The sequence below is a fragment of the Monomorium pharaonis genome, chromosome 4, assembly GCF_013373865.1.
Source record: "Monomorium pharaonis isolate MP-MQ-018 chromosome 4, ASM1337386v2, whole genome shotgun sequence".
In the NCBI taxonomy this organism is placed as follows: Eukaryota; Metazoa; Arthropoda; class Insecta; order Hymenoptera; family Formicidae; genus Monomorium; species Monomorium pharaonis.
In genome coordinates, this window is record NC_050470.1 from 30,146,902 (window position 1) to 30,173,423 (window position 26,522).

Consider the following 26,522-nt stretch of genomic DNA (forward strand, 5'->3'; position numbering starts at 1 on the left):
CACGTGAACCGGAAAAACTCGCGAGGAACATCAGCGAGGAAGCACAGAACGCAATCCTGAGATCGCAACGTCGGCGTATAGCCCGTTCCACATTAAATCACAAGTCGCGAGTTGCGACTTGCGACACCCAATGAGCGCGCCTAGTTTCCAGTTAAAACTCGACAGTCATTGGGTGTCGCAAGTCGCAACAATGTAGAACGGACTTGTCGCGAGCAGCGCGATTCTCTTCCGGATTATTTAAGTTCGAAATCTCGCGACAAACTATGAACCTCGTGTATGAACAACACGTATAATATCGAAGATCTCAATAACGTTAAAAATTTGTCGGGATTTAGAAATAAACGCGGAACATTTTTGAAATTTTTGGACGTTTCTTACACGCGTAGTTTTTTTTTAATATCTGGAACATGAAGAACGGAAACCCGGGTGATAACTCAATTATTTGATAACACGTATCGATCAAAACTTATAGACAATGAACAGAAATCGGAACTTGAATTGAATTCTTCATGTGTGGCGATTTTTTTCATGCGAAAGTCTAATTTAAGATGTTGAACTTTGCGCGTCATGTGCTCCGTGAAACAGTTGTCAGCATTAATTATGCATGATACGCAAACAATAGCGCATCGCTTGTAAGTCATTTGTGACCAAGTCGCGCAAGAATGCCCGTTATTATCAATTTTCGATGTATATAGCTTCCGTCACGATACTTAAGCGCGGTCCCTTCCGGTGTTAAAAATCCCCCTAAAAAAACAATTAACTGTCTTTTTATCACACGTAACGCACGTGTTAGGGCTCTCATACGCGAAACGACATAAACTGCATATGCATAACATAAGACCATTGAACCAATCAGCTCCTAGCATAAAATCCCCATATTGGTGTACATAAGATGCTCATTGGCTCCAGCGTTCTTATGCTATGCATATGCATCTTATGTTATTTAGTGCGCGAAGGCCTTTACGCACGGCGAAATTTATGGGCGGGTGTGGAAAAAAAAATGAGAGCCACTGTGCATCAGCATTGGCAATCGCAACTACCGAAACAGCAACGAAGCGACTGTGGTCGGACGGAATGGAGGATAAAGGGGGAGGAGAGGAGGAATAGTGCGGAAAAAAGAACGAGGTATATTAGAGAAAAAGAGAGAGGAGGCAGTCGCGGGGTGTCGAGTAAACAGATTGGCAGGACGAGAGATTCGTGTTATCCCGACAGAAGTTGACAAAATTTCGCGTGCCATTTATTCGCGGCCTCGGTAGATGGCGACATGCCCGGCTTCGGGTTACCTCTCCTCTCTCTCTCTCTTCGTGACTTTCGGGTTTACGTTACGCAACGGAAATTCCTCCTCGTATTGGAGGTTAAACGGCGTATGCATCGTACGAGCGATCGCGAGAAAGGATAAAACGAGAACAAGAGAGGAAAAGCCGGTGCCTCTACGTCCCAGCGAGAAACGATAATGAATTCGACATCAATGATGATTTCGATGTCGAATCAATGTTGATTCGATGTACTATTTCTCACTGGGGTATGCAACACGTATGGGATCCAGCGAAATGTTCGCGTGTATATTCTATGCGAAATCCTGGAGAACAACTAGGAACAAGATTAATGAAACTGACGACGAAATCATGTTAAAAACGAATTCCAAGTCTCCAACCCAAAAGATTAGGGCTGCGTTCCGATATTTACTGCCAGTACTGAAATTCTATAGTGTATGTGACGTGAACTATAGATTTTCAGTACTGGCAGTGCATATCGGAACGCAGCCTAGGTCTATCGCCGAAAAGTCTTTTGAATAACTCGTATACAATAGCTGATATGATCTACCACAGTGCTCCCAAAGAAGCGGTGATTCACCTTGTTAATATATGCGCTTCCATTATACATCGCTTAGAGCTGACACGCCGAAAATGACAAAAGTGCACCCAAAAGTGCGAAAGAGAACGTTTTAAGATTGTTGACAAAGGGCATCGAGATTCTATCTGCAAAAAAAAGAAAGGTACGCGAACATTCCTTCTTCCCTTTCTCATTCTCTGTCTCTCCTCTCTTTCCTTCTCTATGCGGTGCTAAAAAGCTAGAACAAATATTTGTTTAGTAACCGATGTCGCGGTGCATCGGGACTTTGCCACGCCTGCTGATACACAACCGCAGTAAGATAAACCGCGCTTCGAATTCAACCTCGCAATCGATATTTTTATGCCGCGCTAAACTTTGCGACAGATTACCACCTATCTGTGCCTCTCTACGAGAGAACGGCCGAAAAGAAGGGAAATAATCGGAGCGCGCGAGTTCAATAACGCGGTGCGTCGATTTAAGTGCACTTTCGAGACGAGTAAATTGAGTATTCGCGGGGAGGACGAGAATACGCGCAGTTCCAAGAGGGACTCGAACAAAAGAATGCACACACGAATTCGATGCCCCCGCTCCTTATTCCCGGGATTTTACAACTGATTTTTTAGTCACGCCCCTTGAACGCAAACTTCACTATTTTGGAAGTTAATGTATATATTTTACTTTTCATTCCAAACGTGTGCAAATTATACTGCCGTTTAACATTCGTACAAAATATCATGTCAAACATCATGACATGTCAGAATTATGTTGGAGAGATTTAGATAAATGAAAGAGAAATATTAGGAAATAAGAGAGATTCTCTGTTATTTTGAATTTTGCAAATATAGCCGGAAATTGAATAAAATGACATAAAATGTAAAAGTGTCGCGTAATTTTATCTCGAAATCTTTACTTGTTACTACCAAACTCGTAATAGCTGCAAACCGGGAGACAAAGAGACTTTAGTTTGACTCGGGACTGATCTTGCGGTTACGTCGGCGATTACTTGCCCAATGAAACACGCAATGAGTCGACGAAAAGAAAAGGGTCGTCGAATCTACGAAGAGGGTTCTCAATCCTAGAAATCTGATTCTCGAATATTTAGTCTCGAGTCTTGTAGACTTGAATATAAGACGAAAAAAAAGCAACGTATGATTCACGACATTGCACGAGAGCAAGTAAGTGGTATCGACGAGGAACTGAGGTCGTCGTAAATATCGCGTGTTTAGCTTTTGAAGCAATGCCAAGATCACAGCATTAGGGTAACTTCGGTAACTATGTCGCACCTAATGGAAACTTAATGTATCAAGTACTATTTTTAAGGAAAACAAAATATATCAATAAAAATTGTATATTATTTACTATTACAAAAAAGATGAGAAATATAAAATAATTATTTTCTTGTATTTGAAAAAAAAAACTTTGAGAAACACGTGCATTTTTGTCATACAATCTATAGAGGTAAAATATACGACCATTCATGTGTGAAATATACGGCGCGTAGATAATTTACAAATAATACTTATAAATAATACGTAAAACGATATTATAAATTATAAAATGTGTTTACAAATTTTAACATAAAAATGATAAATATATATGTCAAGTGATAATAACGCAATATTAAAGAGGTTACGTGCAGATACTCAGCAGTAGAGTCCAGATACGTGCACTTTGTGTGCGCAGGCATAGTGTGTTGCCTCTCAATCATCACAGAGCGACATAAACTGCGACATAAATCCCGTGCATATGTTTATAATACATAAAGATATGCCGTATATCTCAAACAGGTGTGATATACAAGAGATATCAAGCTAAATAAAGTATACAAGAATTAGTATTAAAAAAATTAGCATAAAAAAGTATACGAGTATTTGAATTTTGCTATATTCCATCCTTTACCTTCTTTCTACACTTATGTATCGTGGAGTAATTATTAAGCCTTTTCCTTGCAATTAATTTATAGGTCATAATACTTATTTACTCGCACTACTTACTAGGTTGATAAATTGATTCAATTCACTATGATTCGTTATAATATTAATAAAAAATTTGAAATTACAGCGCAATACTAATATAACAGATTGCGTGTAAATTGTTCTTTCTTTTCATTTTTTTTTCTGTGGCGTATAAATATCGGAGTTACCCTATCTTTTGCTTTGTTTTTAAAAATTGTTTCGGCATTACATTATTAACTAAAAGGTATCGAAATAACTAAAGGTTCCTTAACTTTAATTTTTTCTCGTCACAACAAAGAATTGTGATCGTGTTTTGAAACCGGTTAAAATAATAAAAAATTTGACTTATGCAGCGAAAATGATCACATTTTATTGTAGTTTCAGGTAAATAACTTTTAAACGAATAAATAGAGCCAAACAAATTTTTACACAAATATTTACTAAAGTTTTATTAATATATATAAAAAAATTGAACTCAATTCGTAATGCTTTTTTTTCATCAAATTTAGAAATAAATATTACAAAACACGATTTTACTTATGAATCAAGAGCAAATAAAAAAGAATTTTTAAATCAATAAGAGAATCATATTCAATTTTTACACGGATTTTACACAGATTAAACGTAATAATAGAACAATCTGTGTAAAATTTTTGGTAATACTTTGAGCTTTATGACACACATTATACATTCCTAAGATGCAGTCAATAATTAATATTTATTTAGCAACGGTCGTCATGTTGAACATTGACGACGAACATCATACATCGTCATACCAAAGTGACATCAGTTCTGAAGAATAGTCAACTAGCTTATCTACAAACATTTAATCCGTTAAATCGTTTCGACAGAGAACGCGAAATGATTGCAGCCGACCGACGATGACAAATAGTAGGATTAGAACACGCCGAGTTGTAAATAACGGCAAACAATTTATCGAATATCTTTGACGTCAATGTCGCAACATTTTGGAGAACTCCGACCAAAATCATACAATACATATACATTTTTCGAATGCTGTTTCCTCGTATGCTTATTGCAGCAAAGGCATTACACCGAGAGAGAAAAAAAGTTGCAGTAACTATAAATCATTATAATTTATAGTCATTTTTGGATCCAATCATATTTTTATAGTTGTTCAACAATATAAATCTTAGTTTGTTTAAATTATATTAAAGTTCTCATAATCAGAATATTGATGCAACTTATGATTGTCATAAACAAAATGGAGATTTTTATATAGTTGTACTATAAAACAATCATAAGCATTTACTATAAGCATATGATTATTATTATTACCATTAACTATAATTATTTTATCATGCAATTATAGTCACAAATATCACACATTTTTTTCTCAGTGTAATGTTCCTTCGTAAGCGACATTAATAAATTCTTGAATCTTTAGAGAATCTTTAGAGAATCTTTAGGAGATGCGCCCGACGAGACGCCGAGATCGCAAGGCTAATCTCTCTCGATGAGAGGCATCGCGTAAAATCGACCGGCCATAAGCAAACGCCGTGCGCTCTGTGTCGCAAGACTTTCTTCTTCGCCGAAACTAGCTAAGGGGGAAAAAAAAAAGAGAGAAAGAAGCCTATCAGAGCCGCGGCGATTGCCTTTTTCCGTCGGCGCGCGAACCGGCGAGATATAATTTAATGTATCTAATGATTCGCGGAGAGTGAGTGGCGGGAACGTGAGTGGCGTACCAAGGTCGTCGTATTTTTAGTTAGGCCAATGTTTAGTTGGCCACGTTCGTTCTCTCTCTCTCTCTCTCTCTTTCTCTCTCTCGTTGGAGATAGAGAGACCTTGAATTTCGCGGATAACATCTGCAGCCTTATCGAACGCGGTCCCCAATTCTCCGCTCTCCGCCCTCCTTCCTCCTCTCCCACCCGTCCCCTTTCTCTCTTTCCTCGCTCTCCGCGTTCCCTGACGATAAACTTTTTCAGTACTAACCTAGTATAAGCCCAGCCGTTCAAATATTAATCGACAATGCGGGGCCGCACCTGAATTTGCACAACCGACCGATCGACCGACCAACCAACCAACCAAACGATCCGGCTGATTGTCGCACATTTGTCAAAGTTTTCTCTCCCGCCCTCCTCCACCCCCTCCCTCCTCCCCTTCCCAAGGATACTAGCGAAAAGATATATGCGCAATCGAAAAAAATGCGTCAGCCAAAGCCTGTCATGTTCTCCGCGGCCGATGACGACTGCCGACTCGACATTCTTGCCAACTGAGACTCTCGGCTGAAGCCGTCAAAACGCGCACATACGCATACATACGTACGCGCGCGCGCGCGCGCGCGATTGATTGTACGTGTTTCTTTTTCTTTTCCTCGTGAACGTCTACTCGACGCGCACATTGTTAGACGCGAGCGCGCGCGCATTCAATACGCGGCGGCGACGGCGACTGCCGAAATTCGCTTGTGGAAGGTCACGCACGCCCAAGTACACCATTCTTCGTTTCCGTAATTATTCGCCATTATCGTTAGCGGGGGAGGGCGAGTCTCTGTATCAACTTGAGCGATGTAATCGCGCGCCATTACGTCGACATAGACAGCCGCCCAAGCCCTCTCTCTCTCTCTTTCTCTCTTTCCCTCTCTGTCTCCCGGCGCACGTAGCGCGATGACTCTTTGATACGTCGTCGCCATCGGCACTCCCGTGTCCCGTGTATAACAGTTTCAGTTAAAGCAACCAGCAACGCCATAACTCGACATCCTAATTCTCCCCGCGTCTTTTTCCACCTTCCGTTCAAATAGACCGTCACGGGTAATTGCGTTTGTCAAGAGTTTGCATGTTTTACAGGTTTTGTAGAAGGCAAAAAATAAATGACTGGACCTATCACATCCTCTTTCATCGCGACGTATCACGCGCGTACGCACGTGAGAGATTCCTCGGCGAGAACTCCGGAAACCGAGACACAATTTCCGGCGACTTATCGATCGCAATAATATTGCGTTCTCTTGTCCTTTCTCTTTCTTGTCCCTTTCTTTCTCTCATTGTATACCTGTAACCTATACATACGCGTCACGGCGCCGTATGTCGGCGTCGTCATGCCGCGCGTATATTGATTCTATTGCAAAATGTTAACGCGCGGGTTAACAGTGTTAACAACGCAGCCCAACGACACGCAGCCGGACCCGTTCAATCGAGCGATACACAAGCACGTCGACGATCGATTATCGGGAAATCGGGCAACACTTATGTCAACGACGCACAAAGCATCGATTGCTAATCGTTCGATGCCCGATCGGAAAACCGGCGAATGCGATACGCAAACGCGCCAAAGGGCGCGTCGTTGGCCCCCCGGTTCTCTTAGGCCTTCCCTCGGCGATGCACCCTCTCTCGGGAGGGAGTATCGCGCACAAATGCGCGCGGGTACGATGGGGGTAACGGTCTCGCGGCGCGCCACAAATGTATTGCACAGTGATGCCAAACTCTGCTGCACTCTTCATTCCATTTCTTTTAACGCCAATTGCGTTCGCGTGTACATCGCCGATATTAATATAACGGCGGTTCGATGTTCGAGCGAATGTATCTGCTGCGGCCAGCGTGAATTTTTCGCGCGAGTCGATAAAATTGCCGTTAGCCGAAGGCCCGCTCCGCCCACGTAACCACGCTCTTCGTTTCGAAAAACAAACTCGAAAGGGAAAAAATTAGTTGGCGCCATACAAAATGGAAGAGAAATCTTTCGGAATGAATTACTTAATACTTTACGATTAGACGCAATTAAAAATTAGATGTTAAAAAATATTACGTAATAACAAAATGATAAAAACAATGTACGCATCAATAATTATAACTGATATATCCTTAATTAGTCGTAACTTTTGACCTTATATTATCTACAAATTTTCTGTGTCTGAATAGTATTTAAAATTTTTATTTCTCCAAGGATATGTTACCCGTGTTGATTCGAAGCATAAATAGATAAATCGAAATTATACATCTGCATTTGTATGACGTATGAAAATTTACAAGAATAAATGCTAATTGTTTTTTATATATAATATCCGCCAAGTAGATATATTTAGCTCATCGAGCGCAACGTATTCGTTTTCGATAAATAAATATAACTTAACTTAGATAAATATGACTTGTGAAACGTGTAGATTCATCTCTTATGCAGAATCTAGATAAACCGTGATAATGAATTCAATTGCGATTCGTAATTCAAACGAGCGTGAGTTACAGTCGGCGAGCGAATGCCCCGTGTGTGTTCCTGAATTTTGCAAGAACGGTCAACGACGATTGTCTCGCGAAATTTCGATCGTTACACTTTTCGAGCTCGGCTCGTAAGATTACGGTTACCGAGCCCGAGCGTATCTCTATAGTACACATGATTTTTATGATAAATGCAAAATGTATAGGCGATTCGTAAATGGTGCCGTAATAAGTAATGATGATATCGATGATTTTGGAACGCATGCCAATTAGAAGAGATTTAATAATCCTTCAAGCAGATAGTAGTGCTCTTTCACCGCAACCAGTAAACATTTTCATTCTCGTAATTTGTGATTTGTTAGTTGGTTTGATATAACTGCACAAGTCCTTAGTTATTTTTTATTAGAGCGAACCGTTACATCGCGTACGAGCGAGGTATCTGCCGCGATGTATCGACTGTCAGTGGAAGAATAATAAAGTAGCGCAGAGTGCCCTTAAAAAAATCAAAAGAACGCACATTGAACGCACGTTTCTACGGCCGCGTGTGATAACGTGAGTGCCACATATATATATGTATCTAGCGGGAGCGTGAATATCGATTACCTCGATTTCTCAAGCAATTCTAATGATTTCAAAAGGGCAGAGAGCTAAAAAAAAAAGGAAGATTCAAGTCCCTTACCTTGCGAAGTGCCCGCTAGGTCCGGTGTCTGCAAGCCGTGGCCCAACCCTGGAAATTTCACTATCGTCACACGTAGCAACGGCACTGCCATCGCGCGCGGAAACTCAATAACGGCCTGTACGCAATTTCGCAATTAAAGAAAAAAAAAAGCAACTCCGCGTGGCGCGGAGAAACGAGGGGGTGGTGCGAACGAACGGAAAACGTGATCACCGCGAAAGCGGATGCTACGCCAAAAAGCCAAAAGGACTTCAGTCGCGCGGACGATACGTGATCGAACAAAAGTCAACTAATCAAAATTTTCAAGCGGAAGCCAACCAAAGTGTCTTTCTTAAAATGCCAAACGAAACAACTCAGGCGTGTTAGCAGCGATTAATCGGGTCGATTCCAACTGTGACTTCTAACTGTACAAACGCGAGAAATAGCGCGATGTGGAGCGACGATCAAAATCGCGTACGTTCAACCCTTAGGTGCAGAAAATAAAGACATACACATAATAACGCAACTACAGTCTAGATTTATCTTTTTTTCTCCACAAGAACTATCTCGGAGCAAAAAAACATTGAGAAAACAAAAGAAAGCTTGCACTTAAGGGTGAAGGGGTTGGCGCGGCCCCTCGAAAGGAGGGGGCCGCGAATTGGTCTGTGCGTACAGGCCCGGCGCGGGGCTCGGCGTCTCCGGACGTACCTGACAACGGCGTGTGATCGGTGGTGAGCGCCGCCATACTGAAGTTGAAGCTGCCGGGCGTCGAGGTGAAGAGCTTGCTCTCGGGCAGGAAGTTCTGCGCGGACGTGTGCTCCGGCTCCGGCTCGTGCTCGTTGCTGCTCGCGGACGCGGGCGGCCGGTCCGAGGCCGCGGCCCCGGAGTCCGACGAGTCCTCGTTGTTGCCGGCGTTGCCGCCGCCGTTGCCGCCGGTCAGCTCCAACGGCTCGCACTTTATATTGTCCTCGACGAGGCTGTTCTCGTCGTGCACCCCGTTGCCCTCCACCTTCGTCGACAGGTGGTTGTTCTTGACCATCGAGAAGTCCGTGGGCGTAGCGTCGTTGTTGTTGAGCGGCGGCGACGGCACCCGCGGTCTCTTCGCCGACTCGTCGTGCGGGTCCGGGGTACGTCTCTCGTTACGACGTATCTGGGCACGGCGCAGCAGTTGCTGCACCGTGGTCGGCGTCGGGGTCACGGGCGTAGGCGAACCGCCGCCGCGGGGAAAGCTCTCCTCCGACTTGTCGTGGAACGGCAGGTGATTGCCGCCGGCCGCCAACGCGCGGACATGCGACAGCTGGAAGCAAAAAGAAAAACGGAACGGCAACAGTAGCATTAATTATACGGACTAGGCGTGCGCCACTCCTACTCGCGTAATTACTGGGACTGCGTCGCGAGCTGGATTTCTCGTTTAATCGATCGATAAATCGGCCACCGCGGCCGAAAATGATAGTTTGGCCGGATGTGCGGCGTGCAAATTGAAGAGCCGTCTCTCTCGCGTATGTCGCGACGGCCACCCCGTATCGATATTCGATACTTTGCATTTACGGGTGGATATTTGATTTTCGATTTTATTGAGCGAGCCACTTTATCTTTGTTTGCTTGACCTATGACAATTACGATTTGGAATCAAGATAGACGCGCGCTCCGTATCGAGATAACGCGCGCCAAAGTAACGTCTATTGGCGATAACGCGAGCGGGATGTATACTTCAGCTTTCGAGAGATATTATATGTTACGTGGCCAAATAAGCGCGCGCGCGTGTGTGTGTGTGTGTCGCACGCTCGTACGCGTTTAAATGTGCGCCTTTATCAAAACTTTGAAACCGTACGTAATTGCGATGCGCTCAATTTTCGAACGTGCCGTAGACACGCTCGAGAAAAGGGAACGAGGATAAAATCTTACGCCAGCTGTTGCACCGCCATTGTCACTCGTAAACGCGCAACGCGGGCAACGTTCTCACGTGCCTGCAGCATCGGAGTCCGAAATTCGCCGGAATTACCCCGCTTTCGGGCCCTCCCCGTATAATTGCGCGGCCGAGGGAAGAAGAAGGGGGGGGGGGGGCGAAGGAAAAGAAAAAGAGAGAGAAAGACATACCTCATCTCGGTCGGTCTGGTCGGCTTGTTGCGTGAGGCCCGATACCCTGAGGACCTCCGCCGTCTTCAGAAAACTACTGAGCGAACGCTGATGCACGTTCACCTCGCCGTGATAAATAAACTCCACTAAGGCATGCAAGTCGCTGAACGCTACATCCTGCAGCACTATCACTGGGTGCTTGCACGGCGTGCTCTGAAACGGTGCAACGTTTATTGCGCATAATCATTAGCGGGATTGACTTTTTTCTGTTTGTTTTTCTTGTAAGACTTTCTTGTAAATTGATTCCCCGGTTTACGCTCTCGCCCGTTCCGAGTCTCATACGGTGAGTCGTGAGACACGGGACGACGGTTGACCCGCGGACATTCGCCTCGGCGAGCGAGAGAGAAAAAGAGAGAGAGAGAGAAAGTGAGCAAGAGGGAAGTGATAGTCTTACCTTGAGCAATTCTCTGAAGTACGGGCTACAGGCGGAGAGTACGACGCGATGCGCTTTCAGGCTCTTGCCGTCGCAGGCCAGCGTCACGTCCACGAAGTCCTCATCGTCCCGGAGGTTTTCAAACGCCGAGGTTATGCTGCTCTGGTAATTGTTCCATCGCAGGCAAAAATGTTGTGTATCTACCATCGTTGTGTCTATTCACCTGCAATTAAAAAGCAACGCCTTGCTACCACCGGTTGCTGAACAACGACACAACTGTCACTTAGGGTCTAACGCGACGCCCGATCGATTTCTGTTTCGTTCCACCAATGTAGATTAATTAATCTCGGTTCACCTCGCTCTTTTCTCTCTTTCTAGTTCTAAGAATACAGTGAAAGATAAAGAGAGCGAGCACAAACTGAGATTAAAGTTAATCTACAATGACAGGAGTGAATATTCGCCGCTTAAAACTGAAGCACAATGGAGAAATATTTGATATTTGAAATAGGAATTAGAATTTTAACATCTAAAATTTACAATCAGTTCTCTCAATGTACATTAACACATAATGAATAAGTACAAGACAAAAACTTGTTCATCTGTAGTGTTCATGAGGAAACCTCAGATTCTAAAATTCTAATTCCTAACATCTAATATTTCTCTGTTGTACGCAGACCCTAATACTTAAAGCTAATGCTTAAAACTAACTTACGCGCGCGCGTAATTAAAGTTTTCGGCTACGATCCGTCCTAGCGCGATAAGCTCGCCAGCTGATAATTTTAGATAAGTCAATTTCGACATTCGAAAACATAATTGCAACGTGTGCACACATTCGATAGCTACACCGATAGCAAATCGCAATTGCATGCGTGTATACCCGATAAGTCGGAGAGGTCGACTATGAAAAAAGAGAGAGAGAGAGAGAGAACGTACGCGCGTTGGAAAGTTTTAAAGGAAAAAAAAGTAACGCAGAGCGATTAGAGCACATGAGAATTTATTCTCGTAACGCATGCTTTTTAAAATATGACTTTATGATATCGACTCGTTTCAACGGCTTGCGTCACTACGTTACGATGACGAGAAAATTTGATATTGAATTTTTTCTGCGTAGCTTAAATTACCAACGGCGGTAAAAAAGTAACTTCCGACCGGCGCTCAATTCTTCGCAAGTCAATTTATTGCACAAAGTTCTCTGGATCGAAAGTCGATCTTGCGAAATAAAGGAAAAGAGTTGCGCAAGAAACGTAACGATTAATTACACAAACGACAAAAAGACACGATACAAATGGAGAGTTTCGTTTTCACGGTTTCCTCCGCTTGCTGGTTCGCATATCAGATGCATAATCCCGAATACTATCCAGCGAAAGACGCGTTAATCAGAGGCGGTGGCGCTTCGGTGACATAACGAAATTCCGCAGAAGAAATGAAAAGAATAGCATAGATAAACTTACCGCGGCGCGAGAGAGACACGCATTTATTTGCTCAATTGCGCAGAGAGAGAGAGAGAGAGAGAGAGAGAGAGAGAGAGAGAGAGAGAGAGAGAGAGAAGGTGCGGGCATCACAGGAATAAAATCTAAGAGACACCGTGTGCAACTCGCCGTTTTGCCATACGGGGAAATTGGGTCGTCAAGCTGGAGCCAATTCAGCACGTTGATTAAATAATTCCCCGCTACTTATAAAAGCGAGAGAGCACTAAATGTGCGCTGATAGTGTTATCTTAGCGTAATGATAAAAAGAAAAAGAAGAGATCTTAAAACAAATTTACAGAACTCGTTACGAGCGCGCGTTGGGAGAGACAGAGAAAGAATGAGAAAGAGAGAGAAAAAGACAAAGGAAAGAGAGAGAGAGAGAGAGAGAGAGAGACGTTCGACGAAATGTGCATTTAGCGAAATTGGAACCAATGATAACCATCGCAGTTGCGTCGTTTTGTCGTTTTAACGAAAATAACAAAATCTGCATAACAGATTCACAAATCCGTTTATACCGCACTACCGGATATCGTGCCACGCCGATATCGACAACTCCGTGAATTTCAATTGTTTCCAATCTCGCATTTTTTCCCGTTGCGCGGTGACGAAAAAAAAAAAACCGAGGAAAGTGAGGTGGGACAAAGACGAAAGACCTTCGCGGCCAGCAAACGGGAAATGCTTGTACACACGCGAACAAGAATGCTTGGCCATCTGAAGTTAGCTGCGTTCCGATTTTTATATAAAATACTTACATGCATCATATTGTGATAGAGAAGTTAGTTGCCTTCCGAAATTTCTATAGTCACTACTTCGATACTATGTAAGTAGTGAGTACAGAAATCTCAGAACGCAGCTAATTTCAGATGGCCAGACATTCTTATTCACATGTGTATCTCTCCTTCCCTTTAAACCAACGTAAAGGACCCGTTTCTCTCTTTCTTTCTCTCTCTCTCTCTATATATCTCGTTTCTAGACACCCGCTATCGCGTTCTGCTAAATTTACGTGTGACGAATCCGTGAGATAACTTCGCCACCGAACATTGTTTGATAACAGACAAAAAAAATCGTCGGGCTCGCCGCCTCGCGTGGCTCGGCAAAAAAAAAGTCGACGAGTCTCGCTATCTCGCGCGCCGCGCGCTTTATTGCCGGCGAGCAACTATCGCCGTTGTACTATTTGCACACAATTTCGCGCGCATAACCGACCGTTAGCGGGGGAATCACAGATCCGAGTTTTGGAAATTTGCATGTCGCCGAAACGCGCCGGCGAGCGAGAAAGAGAAAGAGGAGGAGGGAGGTGGAAAGGGGTGCACACACGTTCGACACGCGCGATCGATGGATCGATCCCGGATGAATCGATCTCGGGGTACGGTACCTTCACTACTAACACACATACACGGCCAGGTAGAATTCTCGCACGATACAGTGTGTACAGTTTCTAAGGCACGCTCGGCCGGCAACGCGAATCACAGTTTGCCGAGTGCGAACGCGTTATCGCGAGGGAACACCTATCGGCCGTCATGTCGCGTAAGCTAATGACCGAAACAATGAACCGAACCGCGAACACACGACGACAACGACGAGGACGAGGACGGGGCGACGCTGCCTGCCCGCCCGCCTGTCCGCCCGCGTGCGTCGTGCGTGAGTGTGTGAATGCGTGACTGCGTGAGTAAGTGCGAGCTCGCGTGTGTTTATTCCCAGAGCAAAAAAAAAAGCATACACTTGACACTCGCGACGGAAAAAAAATCATTCACGAATTCACTCGAAGGTGGTTCCCCTTTCGTTACGTCGTGAATTTGCCGCGAGTAGCTCGAGCGATCGAGAGATCGAATTGCGATCTCGCCGTGACACCCGCGTGAGCGGGAAGAAGGTTCTCGGAAGTGAATCCCGCCGAAAAAAGAAGAAAAAAAATGGAGGGTTCGCGAGCGAGCGAGCGAACGAGGGCGCGAGGATAAATACACTTTCAAATAAATACTAAACGATTTCGTCGTTCCTTCCTTCCTGCGCGTGGATCATCCTCCTACCCCTCCGCTCCCTCTCATCGCGCGCATCACCAACCACCACCGCCGCCCCCACGCCGTCGCCGCCGCCCGAACTGTCGGCCACACCGAAAGTGATCGCGATCGAACGAGGACGGCGCGGCGCGGCGCGCGCGTGTAGGACGGAGAGAGAAAGAGAGAGAGAGAGAGAAAGATAGGCGGAGACAGGGGCGGGACGCAGGGGGAAACGAGAGAGAGATGATCGAGCGCGGGCAGGATCGAGCACGCCGCGACTTTCGCGCTTGTCGCGCGCGCGAGATCCGCGCGTTTCATCCGCGTGACAACGACGAGGACGAGGACGACTACGATGACGACGACGACGACGACGACTATCGTCCGGGTCACAAGGAAAGATCGCGCGAAGAACAAGAAGGCGAAAAGAGTGGCAGTGGCGACGGCGACGACGACGCGCGCGGAATCCTCTGCACCTTGACTGGGGGCGCCGCGAGCGAGCAGTCACCGCAGCAGGCTCCTTCCCCGTCGCATGCCGTGTGCGAGCGAACCGACCAACCCCTAAAACGTCACGTCACGACTGTGCGACTCCGTCGCGGAGAAGGCGCCGCGCCTCCCCCCCGCGCCTCGCCCTTCACGTCGGGCCGGTACGCCGCGCGCGCGAGGTCGCACGAAAATGTACGAAAAGCCGGCGATCGTCGCCACCGCCGTCGCCGCCGCCGCCGCCGCCGTCGCCGTCGCCGCCGAAGAACGGGCGCGTACGCCGCGCGCGCGAGAGGGAGGAAGCGGAGAGAAGGAAGGAAGAAGTCACGAGAGGGAGAGAAACCGGGGGCGAGCGGGGAGAACAAGTACCTAAGGGGAGAGGAATAAGAAACGCGCGCGAAAGGGAGAGAAAGAGATCGGCGCGATTCAACGACACGCGGCTCGGTCGTCTTCCTCCTCCTCCTCCTCCTCCTCCTCCTCCTCCTCCTCCTCCTCCTCCTCTTCTTCCTTCGAGAGGAGGAGCGACTTTTTCATGTACTCCTGGGATACATCTTCTAATCAATAATATACGCTTAGAAGAGACGAGAAAGAGAGCCGGTGATGCGCGGAGGTGCCGGGGCGCGAGGGGGAGGAAGGGAGAAACGAGAAATGAAAAATAGCGCGACGTGTGTGAGCGATGACAGGTTCCGCGAGCCCGACGCCGCCGACGATAAGACGAAAAGGTGTGCGTCGAACGTGGCGTGGACACGCGGAACGAAAGAAGGAGAGAAAAGAAAGAGACGGAGAGAAAGACGAGGCGCGACTTAATCCGTTCCTTATGTTCGCGTAATGAATCGGCAACGGTCTGGCGACTAACGAACGATATGTATGTACGCGCGAATGCACGGCACCGCGGATTAGAATATCAGTGGGCAATAATTTCGGCCAGTTTTTTTTTCTTTTTTTTTTTTTTCCGGAGCCGGAGAGAATCGGGCTTTTGTTATGCTAATCGCGTCCGCCGCGTTTCCGCCGCCGACGAACGGAAACGGGGTAGAACGCGTTTCTAACACTCGAGTCTAAATTTGCGTCAAGTAATGTCGCCGATGTCCCGCGACAATCTTGTTAGAGTTACAGTAACGCGAAACATCACCGGAAAGACATAACGTTACTTGACCTCCTTATCGATTGGAGATCGTACTTCGATCGTGCGTCAGCCGTGACGTGAAAGCTCCAACATTAATTCAGGGATCAAATCCGGCATAATGCATACATTTTTCCGCGCTGCAGGTATAAAAAAAAAAGCGTACCTTCTCCACGCGTAACGTAGTGACACGCATAAATACAAATAATCATTTCCGTGTCAAAAATGCTCTCTTTCCATCTCTGAATGACACCCGAGAGTGTAAATCTGAAACGGATCTCGGCTCGCTCCACGATCATTTTTTTATACGACTTTGGGATTAAAATTTCACTCGGGGGGGGGGGGGGGAGAAAAAAAATTCACTCCGACGTCCAATTAGCGCGAGGAAAGTAGGAGAAATGGATTGCCGCGCGATTCCTCGAGAGGTGAATAAAAATTAGCAAAAAAAAAATAATAATAAAACCGAGTATGAAAAATCGCGGTGAGCTAACGTAATTGGATGGCTGGCGAGGCAAGAAATCCGAATAAGGCCGATTACCTCTAATGTATCCCCCCGTAACGCGTGGCGCTGTCGTTAGCGTAAACCGCGGACGCGGCTCTAACGAGGCGAGATTTACTCTAGAGCGACACGCGCTCGAGCGCGGAGTCCCGGAGTTAATTACCTTGTGTGGGGGGGTCTGTCAGAGAGTCGCTCTCACGTGCGTCGCCTTCCCGGTGTCGTCTCGCCGATTTCAAACCACCACCATCCTCCGACTTCTGGTACGACGTCTGCGGTCTGACGGCCTTCCGGTCTTCCCTTTCCTCCAACGCGGCTGTCACTGTGTGGCACGCGGCTCGCAGTTAAATATCATCGTTCACCGACGACGACGACGACGACGACGCGCGGTACCAATTGACTGAATCCCGACCGGCGGTGCCCTCGTTATCGCCGTTTGTCTGAAAACCATCCGTTTCTTTCGCTGCGTGTACTGTAAGGATCTTGCTTGAAGGAGAGAGAGAGAGAGAGAGAAAGAGAGAGGGATAGTGAGAAAGAGAGGGAGGGGGGAAGAAAGAGAGAGATAGAGTGGCGCGCGTCCGAACCGATTTACCCCCTCATTACTGGCGGTGATGGTTGCACACCGTGCACATGTGCGTACGCATGCATCCACCCTCCCTCTCGCTCGCGCGATGCACTCAACGTGCGCGGTTCGTGTGCGAGAGAACACTGCTTTTTCTTTCTCACTCACAGACTCTCTCTCTCTCTCTCTCTCTCTCTCTCTCTCTCTCTTCCTTCCCATCACACATGCACAACGTACGCGCGCGCGAACATACCCGCACTCGTAAATGCACACGTTGCCGCGATCGTCGAAAAGCGAAATCTCATCCGGCTGCCTCGGTTCCCTGGAGGAGGAGCGCACCGTTCGAAAATCTTAGTACTCTCGCAGGAAGAAGAACACGCGAGACTCGAATGACCGAAAGCGAGCGACAACGAGGGATCCTTTCTCTCTCTCCCTCTCTCTCTCTCCCCCTCTTTCTCTCTCCCTCCGTCTCGTTCTCTTCCGCCCGCCGTGTTTCGACCGCGAAATATGAAATGTGACCGCGAGACGAAACGATAACGATCGACGGCACGGGTGGACGTCCGGAGCGCGATGAACGTACCTACCACGTGTGTGCCAGCTCCAATCGGCGAAGGAAAGAGCGCACCGTCCGTTCTTACACCCCGTGACTGAAACAACGATCCCCGGTACAAGTTCGAGGTCGGATCGACGACGAGGGCACGATAGGCATAATCACTGTCGTGGCATCGCACGCGGGGAGCAGCTGCCGATTCGCGATGACGGCAATGACTGGCCCGAGAGTTTAAAAGCGAGATGAAGCGTGGTGGCAAATCGAAAACGAAAAAAAGGGGGAAAAAGGAAGGAGCGAGGGAGAAACAGAGAAAGATGGAAAGAGATAGAGAGAGAGAGAGAGAGAGGAGAGAGAGAGACAGAAAAGGAAAGAATGAGAGAGGGAAACAGAGAGGGAACGAGGAGGAGCCGGAAGAAAAAAAGGAGAAAAAGAGAGAAAGAGAGAGAGAGAGAGAAAGAGACGTGCGTAACGTAAACCGGCGCGTTACAGTGACACCACGAGCCGACGAAGCACCAAGTACGGGCTGCTGTTCCCGAGCCTGGTTAGGACTAGCATGCGGGGGGAAGGCTCCCGCTTTGCCCGCCGTTATTCTTTATCGGAGCATGAGACATCTGTCGTAATAAGTGCGGACTAAAAAATAGTGCGTACGCAGAGAGAGAGAGCGTGAGAGCTGAAGGCGCGCGAGAACGAGAGAGCCGGCCACCACGGGCGCCATGGTGGGAGAGGTTGATGCTTGCGGCCGCGGCGGCTGTTTCACTCCCCGTGTACCCCGCAATCTTGGTCTCTTCCCTCTGCCACGCTCTATCTCTCTCTCTCTCTCTCTCTCGTTCTCTCTCCGCCGGCGCGCTCTACCCCGCCGTAATCAGTTCATGAGACGAAAATGCGCGCGAGCCGAGTCCGGTTGCGAGAGCTGTAAAAATGTTGGACGTGCTGCGAGAGAGAGAGAGAGAGAGAGAGAGAGAGAGAGAGAGAGGGGGGGGGGAAACAGCCCTCTTTCCTCAAAAGAATCGCTCGCAAAAGAATCGTTTCTCTCAATGCATCGAGATTTAATTTTACGCCAGAAGTAGAACCGTTCGTTGAAGATCGGACAAAGTTTCACGGCACCCTTCGAATTTCGCGCACGCTGCTTCAACAAGATCGATCTTCGGTTTTGATTTACGGTGAAGCGGTGAAGATTCGCGTCTCGAAACGCGACCGGGCCGGATGCTCCGGCTGCTCCCCGCGACAAGAGCGAACGAAACCGTAAAATGGTTCCTGCATGTTTCGACTGAGATCGATAAACGGGATCCGCTCCGCCGTTTTCCCCGATAATTATGTACCCCTCATTCGTTAACATTAACGAAGCAAAAACGCGTTGACTCGCTCGCTCGCGGATGCGCGAGCGAGAGTACGACGTATCCTTGCCGCGGCACGCGCACCATCCTGCTCCTGCTAAACTCGACAGTAGCACCCAGAGCTATTACCCCCCTCCCCCTCCCCTCCCTCCTTCTCTCTCTTTCTGCCCCGAGCCGTGCACCACCGTAGGCGACCCCACTCGATTCGCCCCTCAAAAAATCATTACGCCCTTCCACGGGCTGCGCATGAACGCGGTTTTAATTCGCTACTAGAAAAGTAAAATGTAAACGGTGGTGGGCTCGAGGGCCCGTCAAGGGGCGGGTGGTGGCTGGTGGCGGGCTTCGGGAGGATGAGAAAAAGGCGGATAGAGAGCGAGAAAGAGTCGCGCGGGGAGGGGGAGGGGGGGGGGAGCGCGGGGCCGGCACGCGGCGGGTTGGCGGCGGAGGCGGCGACGGTACGCGGGGGGGTTGAATAGGGTGGCCGGGGGGTACCGGACGACGACGGGGTGGGAGACGAAGTTTCGCGGACGTGGTCGAGGACGAGGCGAGTGTACGAGTGTACGAGGAATGAAGCGACTGCGAGAGTAGCGCGACGTAGGACAGATCCTTTTTCCTCCGACTAGCGAGACTAGCAGGAGGAGGAATATGACGGCGGGAGAGGAGGATGAGGCGCGGTAGAGAGAGAGATGGAGGGGTTGGAGGTGGAGGAGGCGAGTGAGGAGGATATACTGTGCGCCCCTACTTCTCTAGGGGTTCCATTGTAATATTTATTGATTGGATTCCTAGGAGCCCAGGCTGTGAGGGCTGTGGCACCTATGCTTGGACTAGATTGCGTACGAACGCTCGCGACTTTCCTCGCCGCCACTCTTTTTCCATCGCGCTTTTCCCTCCGTCTCTTTTATATCTGCACTTTTTTTCCTCTCTTTTCCCGCGCGTTACCTATCGACCTTCTCTCCTCTACATCTCTCTCTCTCTCTCTCTCTCTCTCTCTCTCTCCCCGTGATCCTGCACGTGGTCGCAGATTTGCGTAAATGCCTGCAGCGCATTCCGAGCGGCATATATCCTCGCGCGATTGCGAGGACAAAAAATCGCAAGGGGCGACTGTTACAGTAATTCATTACAGCACGCGTTGGAAAATTTCGAGCCTAAATGAGGCAATCGTCGAGGAGGAGGCAAATTGCATAAGTCGCGAAAATCTTATTTCGAGAGAAACTGAATGATTCGGGAAGAATAGCAGTTTCAATCAATAAAAGTATTAATTCTTCACTGTGAATTACATAATTTATGACAACTGCTATGTTTAAATTAAATCGTGTTAACGATTAGCCGTCGTATCTCAAAGCAACGTACGAGAACACACTCGCGAGAGTTACAACTCCAAGTTTGGCTACATCTATATGTACGTTTTCGCAACAAAATATTTATACGCAGATTTGACCAAAACGAGTTTCACGGGAAGAATTTAACTTGTCCTCGTTTCGCCCTACGAGCTATTTCGGCGCGTAGACCGATGCAAAAATCGTCGACCCGTTTAATAAGATTCGATTTTAGCGGGCGAACATCAAATCGCATATATTAGGAACGGCAGACTCTCCAGGGTCGTAACATTATCCCCGACGACGTGGTACGAGAAACGAAGCGTATGCAGAGGACGTGGCAGAAACGGCGGGACTTACTTTCACTAGCCTTCCGTATACGCATTCGACGGTTTCGCATGTATACATAGAACGACTAGTCCGATCACGTGATGCTGCGCCTCGCTTGCAGACTCGCGTCTGTACCAACGAGAAGCAGCAGGTGTCCAAAAGCAGAGGTGACCACATCACGAGAAGGAGAAAGAGAGAGATGGAGTATTTACGCGTGTATATCACGTGTTTTGTGTATGTGTGTATGTTTGTGCGAGAGAGAGAGAAAGAGAGAGAGAGAGAGGGAGAGAGAGCGAAGAATGTGCGTGAATGGTGCGGAACTGGTAATCCTTGATCTTACGTGACGTAATAAATCCTCACCGAATACGGGAGTTGCGTTAAATGCAGAATATCTCACGGATTCGTGAGGCGAGTACTGAAGAACACAATCACGGCAGAGATTTACAACCGCGCGTAATTGATTTTAATGAACGCTCCTAACAGATTTAGCAGATTCTCAAGGATGTTTGTCGAAAGTCAATATGCACACACGCACACACGCATACATGCATACATACATACGTATGTAACGATTCGTAAATTTACACGCGCACAATATGTATAACTGTGTAATTAATTTCGACGAACGTGTCTTACGCGAACGCAGAAAATAGAATCCTATAACACACATTTTCTTTTTCTTGTATACACTTTTCTTCAAATTGATTCTTCAATTCTTATCCAATTTGTGAATTTACAGAGTCGACGAGTGGAACGTGTCGCTGGTCTCGGAAGAACAGGACTGATGTTACTAGAAAGTCAAGGAAAATATTACCCAACGATTTCGGTATGTTATTTTTTCATAAAGTCAAAATCCGTCCGTATATATTCAGGCGCATTGCCATATAATACATTAGTTAAGAAGAAACATTTTGTAGTGTAGCATTGTTCGTATTCGAATGGATGCTTGAATTGCAACCAGAAGTGTCTGCGCCACGTTGTAATCGTCGGTTTTTCTTGAACACCCTGACTGCGTTCCGAAATTCACTGCCAGTATTGAAAATCTATAGTCCTTGTTACGTGTACTTTAGATTTTCAGTATTGGCAGTAAATTTCGGAACGCAGCCCCCCCATCTCCTTCGTACACGCGAACGAATTCCCCACCGTCTTGCCGTCTGGTTACTATTACTTAATGACGTTATGTACGTGGATTACTTCAAGAAGGAAATAAAACACAACTATATTGTTTTCGAATGAACGAGAAATCGCGCAATATACGGAAAATAATTTGAAATAATTTTTTTAACTGTCGTGAAAAAATAGGAAAAATGGAACATTCAAAATTATTACGTATCGTATAAAAAAAGAAGAACTTAATGTGACAAGATATTACTGGAATAATATTTGGAATAGTAACAACTATAATTATTATGCACAAAATCTGTCGCGTATTCTTCATTTAGAATGGAACTTATTCTTGCATGACCTCCTTTTCTCTTTTAAAGTTATCCAAATAACTGCGCCTTGTCCGAAATCTAGTAAATTTATGTTAGAAGTATATGTATATGCATACTTCTCCTCCTCTCTCTTTCTCTCTCTCTCTCTCTCTCATGTTCGACGAAAAAGAGAAATATACGATCATGTTCTCAATCGTCGACTTGAGAATTAATCGTGAACGTCGGTCATTAATATTTTTAGGTCACCCATTCGATATGAAACGCAAAAAGAAGCTATTCCGAGAATCATACGGCGTCGTTTAATTACGATAGACGGCGGATTGCGCTAATGAGCGCGACGTACCACGCGGCACAAAGTCCAAAATGGTTTCCTTCTTTCCCCCATGCGATGGCTTGGGCTGCGTTTCGAAATTCGTTGCCAGTACTAAATGTTCTATAGTTCATGTTCGCGCACTATAGCTTCTCAGTACTGGCAGTAAATTTCGGAACGCAGCCTTGGAAACATCGTTAGCGCTACGCACCTGCCGGTTAAAGTGCCGCCTATACCAAACGGCAAGACCGGCGTTTTCCGGGATTCGTGGCGATCGACGGCAACTGTACGCGGCGATAAATCGGGCCGTTTAGGGAAGCGACGCGGCAGGCCCGGTCGCCCAAATGCACTTTGCACACGCGAAGTAACAAAAGGTGGAGGTGAGACATCCGATGGGGGCAGCATACGTTTGATCGCTACATACGTACGTACCTTCCCCATTCTTTCGTCTATCCTTTTCTGGTTCCTGACTTGCCTCGGCCCGACTGCCCTCACTGAGACCCTCGTCTCCTCTCTCCCTCTCCTCCCCCTCTCTTTCTCTCTTTCCTCCTCTATACCTCTCTTTCTCCTTCTGCCACTATCGTCCCCTCTTCGCGAACCGGTACCCTTTCCTCTTCCCCTGCACTCGCAAACATTTGGTGGCCGTTGACCTCAAGCGGGCTAATCCGTCGACAGCCAAACAACCAATTATTTCTCTTCAACGGTACGCTTCGCCATGGCCGGCCGACATAGCGCTAAACGTGGGAATGCCCGAAGTGCTTCGACGAATCAGGTGAAAAAAACTTTGGTCGCGACGATATACGACGTTCTGACTTCGATAAAGTCGAATCTCTTTCGCCGTTGTTTCGCAGGCGAGACAGAATTTAGAATAAAATTCCGATCGAAAAGTGAATCTAATACAAACTCGAGTCGAGAATGTCTACGATTATGTACGCATAATCGTTAATGGGAAAACTTTATAGAACTTAACATCGTGACTTTTTTCATCACAATTAATCTTTACATTATCATCCTTGAAAATAGCTTCTAAAATAATCGTCACTTTACAGCATGCCATTATGACACGATAATATCATGCAAAGCTCCTGAGGAAATAAAAGCTTCTCGATCTTAGTATTTGAAAAATTACGAAGACTTTATCACAATTTGTCAGTTGACTTTGCCTATAATGATATACAATTAAAGATATAAATAACGCCACGGTACATGCGGTTAAATAGATGCAAGCGAGTCTTTTTGCATCGATTGTCCGATTAGAGCAAAAAAAAGCGTCGACATTGGTGCCACGATGCAACCTACTTCGCGCGAGAATTTTTACTTTCCTTTCGCACGCCACTTTCGCAGCCGGGAGAAGGGCTCGCGTCAAGAACCTTTTACCGTCTGGCCAATACTAGATACGCGCTACTTCATACGAGGCTAGTGCCACCGCTATAGTGCCCCGCGTCTATTCCTACGCTATCTTGTACTACTGCGATTCCGCCGTTCCAACCGAGCGGGATGGGAAACCAGCGTAGCTGGTCGACGAGTTCGGATTCCGAAATTACAAAAGTCATTCTCTATTTTTATTCCCACGACGACAAAACGCGACCGAATTGTCACGAGGAATATATACTTTTTGCATTTATGAATCGAAAATCGAACTCCGCCGAAATCACAACGATATCTTAACTATCTTAAGTAGCTATTCGTGACGTAAAAGCCGCCATCAACTTTTCTTTCGATTATCCTCGATCGTTAATTTCGGTTATTCCGATTATTCTCCGCCTCTCGATGCAAACATGGTAGTTATAGAAAAACTATTTTTAACGTGTAAGCGTACTTTTTTTACGGCAAATCACACGCGGCGTGCATTTTCGCGTTTAATAGATTAAAAATTAACGCTGAAATTCCCGTTTTCATAGTTGCACGGCAAAATTGTGCTATGTCAATGCAATTTGTATATCATCGTGCGGAGAGGTGATTTGAACGCAGGACTGCAACGACTGCGTTCGGATGCATCTGGTCCAACAGGTTCCGCCAGGCGTCCATAAAACGAACGTGCAACAGATAAACGTGAAATCTCGAAAGGACGCGTGAATAAGGACACGTCCCTCTTTCTAGTTTTTTTTTTCTTTCTCGTGACGGGTATACGTATCTTGAATACGGGAATACGCATCCCGAAGATCGCGATGAAAAACCGATCTACGAAACAATCGATTATCGATTATCGATCCCCGAAATCGCTTCTGCTCGTCCCCGCCGTCTCGGGTCGACCTACTTTGCCGCGCGATTAATTGAGGCGCGATGATCCACGAATATTTCCGTCGGCGCTTAAAAATACTGGAAAACAGGTCAGCGGCTATATTTTTAATTGTAGCGCAGACAGTCGGTCGCATCGAGTTTGCATCGCGGGATACATATACATGAGGCGTATACTTGTACATACACACGTAGATATACACATGTTTGCGTGGCGGGTTAAAAACGGATCGTATAGTAAAGAATTGAGGATGCGCCGCTGGCATTTTTTTTAGACGAGCGCTCTTCAACGATTGCTCGACCGTGATGATGCCGCCTCTGCACCGCGATACATTTCTTTTCGCTTCGAGACAGATGTACAATCGAAAACTGTTCTTTCCTTTATTTTATTTTTCTTGCGAAACTAGACGCACCTGTAGCAATTTATTTACGCACTTGCGAGCATATCTTGCGGCTCGTCTGTCATTTGCGCGCAATGTCGGTTACAGGATCGAAAATCTACGTTTCAAGCGAGTGTGTCGAGCTTTGACGTGCCAACCAAAATAGGACGCCAGACAAAAGGAAGCTCGACTTTGAAAACCACAGATTTTTAATATAAATTGCATCTTCCGAAGTAACATGAACGATTCTATAAAACGGATCCCGCGGGATCACAATTACACAGAATATAGTGGGAATTTGAAAAAAAAAAAAGGGTCAATCTTCTAATCTGGATATTTGTCTGAGAGAGACAAGCTTTCACCGTGTAAAAGTGAAATTATTGGCTATCGAAAAAAAATATCGATATCGAGCCATCGCAATGACAGCCTCGGGTGCGCTTATTTTAACTGGCCGTATTAATTTCCGATATGGGACGCGCAAAAAAATGCCTAATATCACGATATATGAAAAATTGCGAGCCTGCAGGAAAAAAAAGAGCTCTCAATTGCTTTTTATATCCGCTTATTTTTCCTCGCTCGAAATATTGAAAAAAAAAAAAAAACATTCCATGTTTCCATCGAAATGGCTTTCAATCAATTTTTTAACGCGGGACCGTGACCTTGGTCAAATCTTTCGAACGAAACGCAGCTATTTTGCAGTATTGAAGAATAGAAATCGATATTTCCGGACGATTGAAGTTTCAGCGATTCTTCGCGATCTCTCCGTCTCATCGATCGCGTTATCGTCGAGCGCCGTCAATCGCGGTGACCGCGAAAGAAATATCATATAGCATAGCGCTATAGCAAAGCGCCATCGACAATTGCACGGTAAGATTCGCGCGATCCTCGACGAAGGCGGCTGCGGAAAGAAATCGGGGCCGTGCGTTCTCTTTTTTCGTTCTTCTTTTCTTTTTTTTTTTTTCCTTTACAACAGTCTCTATTTCTGGGGGCCGCCTAATTCATACGCCCGGGACACATTCTAGCGACGCAATATAAACGCACGCACGCACGCACGCACGCACGCCCGCCCGCGTGCATATACTCTTCCCTTTTTTTTTTTTTTTTCACTCGCGGATGTGGGCGTGCGCCTATGCGTGTGCACATGCGCGCGTGTAATGCACGAAACAAAGAACCGTCCGAAGGAAGGAACCTCGCACCCGCTCCCGCACGCATAAACACTCGGCCCCGCGCTCGCGCGCGCCATATACTCTCGTCGTGGTAACTTACTCTCCGCCGGATTCTCGGATATGATTCGTCACGATCAGCTGACGTGCGCGTTTCAAGTGGCTCAAATAAAGTGACGCTCTTTCTCGCCGCTTTCACAATGTGGGCGCCGCGCTCGCACTTTTTTTCGAT

The 26,522-nt window shown here is 46.6% G+C and overlaps 2 protein-coding genes across 23 annotated transcripts in view; one reads left to right on the forward strand and one right to left on the reverse strand.

The window, feature by feature from the left end:
* The window catches only part of LOC105832392 (broad-complex core protein), a 69,374-nt gene that overhangs the window by 35,464 nt on the left and 7,388 nt on the right, over nucleotides 1–26,522 (reverse strand). For 5 of the 22 annotated variants that reach the window (XM_036286462.1, XM_036286465.1, XM_036286467.1 and 2 more), the window contains exons 1-6: nucleotides 17,487–17,811; nucleotides 16,838–17,111; nucleotides 11,137–11,338; nucleotides 10,704–10,895; nucleotides 9,315–9,903; nucleotides 8,631–8,678 (exon numbers count right to left, since the gene is read on the reverse strand). In XM_036286462.1, the coding sequence (XP_036142355.1) occupies nucleotides 8,631–8,678; nucleotides 9,315–9,903; nucleotides 10,704–10,895; nucleotides 11,137–11,322 (1,015 nt within the window). In that variant the 5' untranslated portion in view covers nucleotides 11,323–11,338; nucleotides 16,838–17,111; nucleotides 17,487–17,811. The other 17 variants (XM_036286460.1, XM_036286463.1, XM_036286464.1 and 14 more) reach the window with 13 other exon arrangements.
* LOC114253910 overlaps nucleotides 19,613–26,522 on the forward strand; it is an 85,272-nt gene continuing 78,362 nt past the window's right edge. Inside the window, exons 1-2 of the mRNA XM_036286472.1 lie at nucleotides 19,613–20,930; nucleotides 21,503–21,589. Coding sequence (XP_036142365.1) covers nucleotides 20,865–20,930; nucleotides 21,503–21,589 — 153 coding nt within the window. The 5' untranslated portion in view covers nucleotides 19,613–20,864. The remainder of the gene's footprint in view (nucleotides 20,931–21,502; nucleotides 21,590–26,522) is intronic.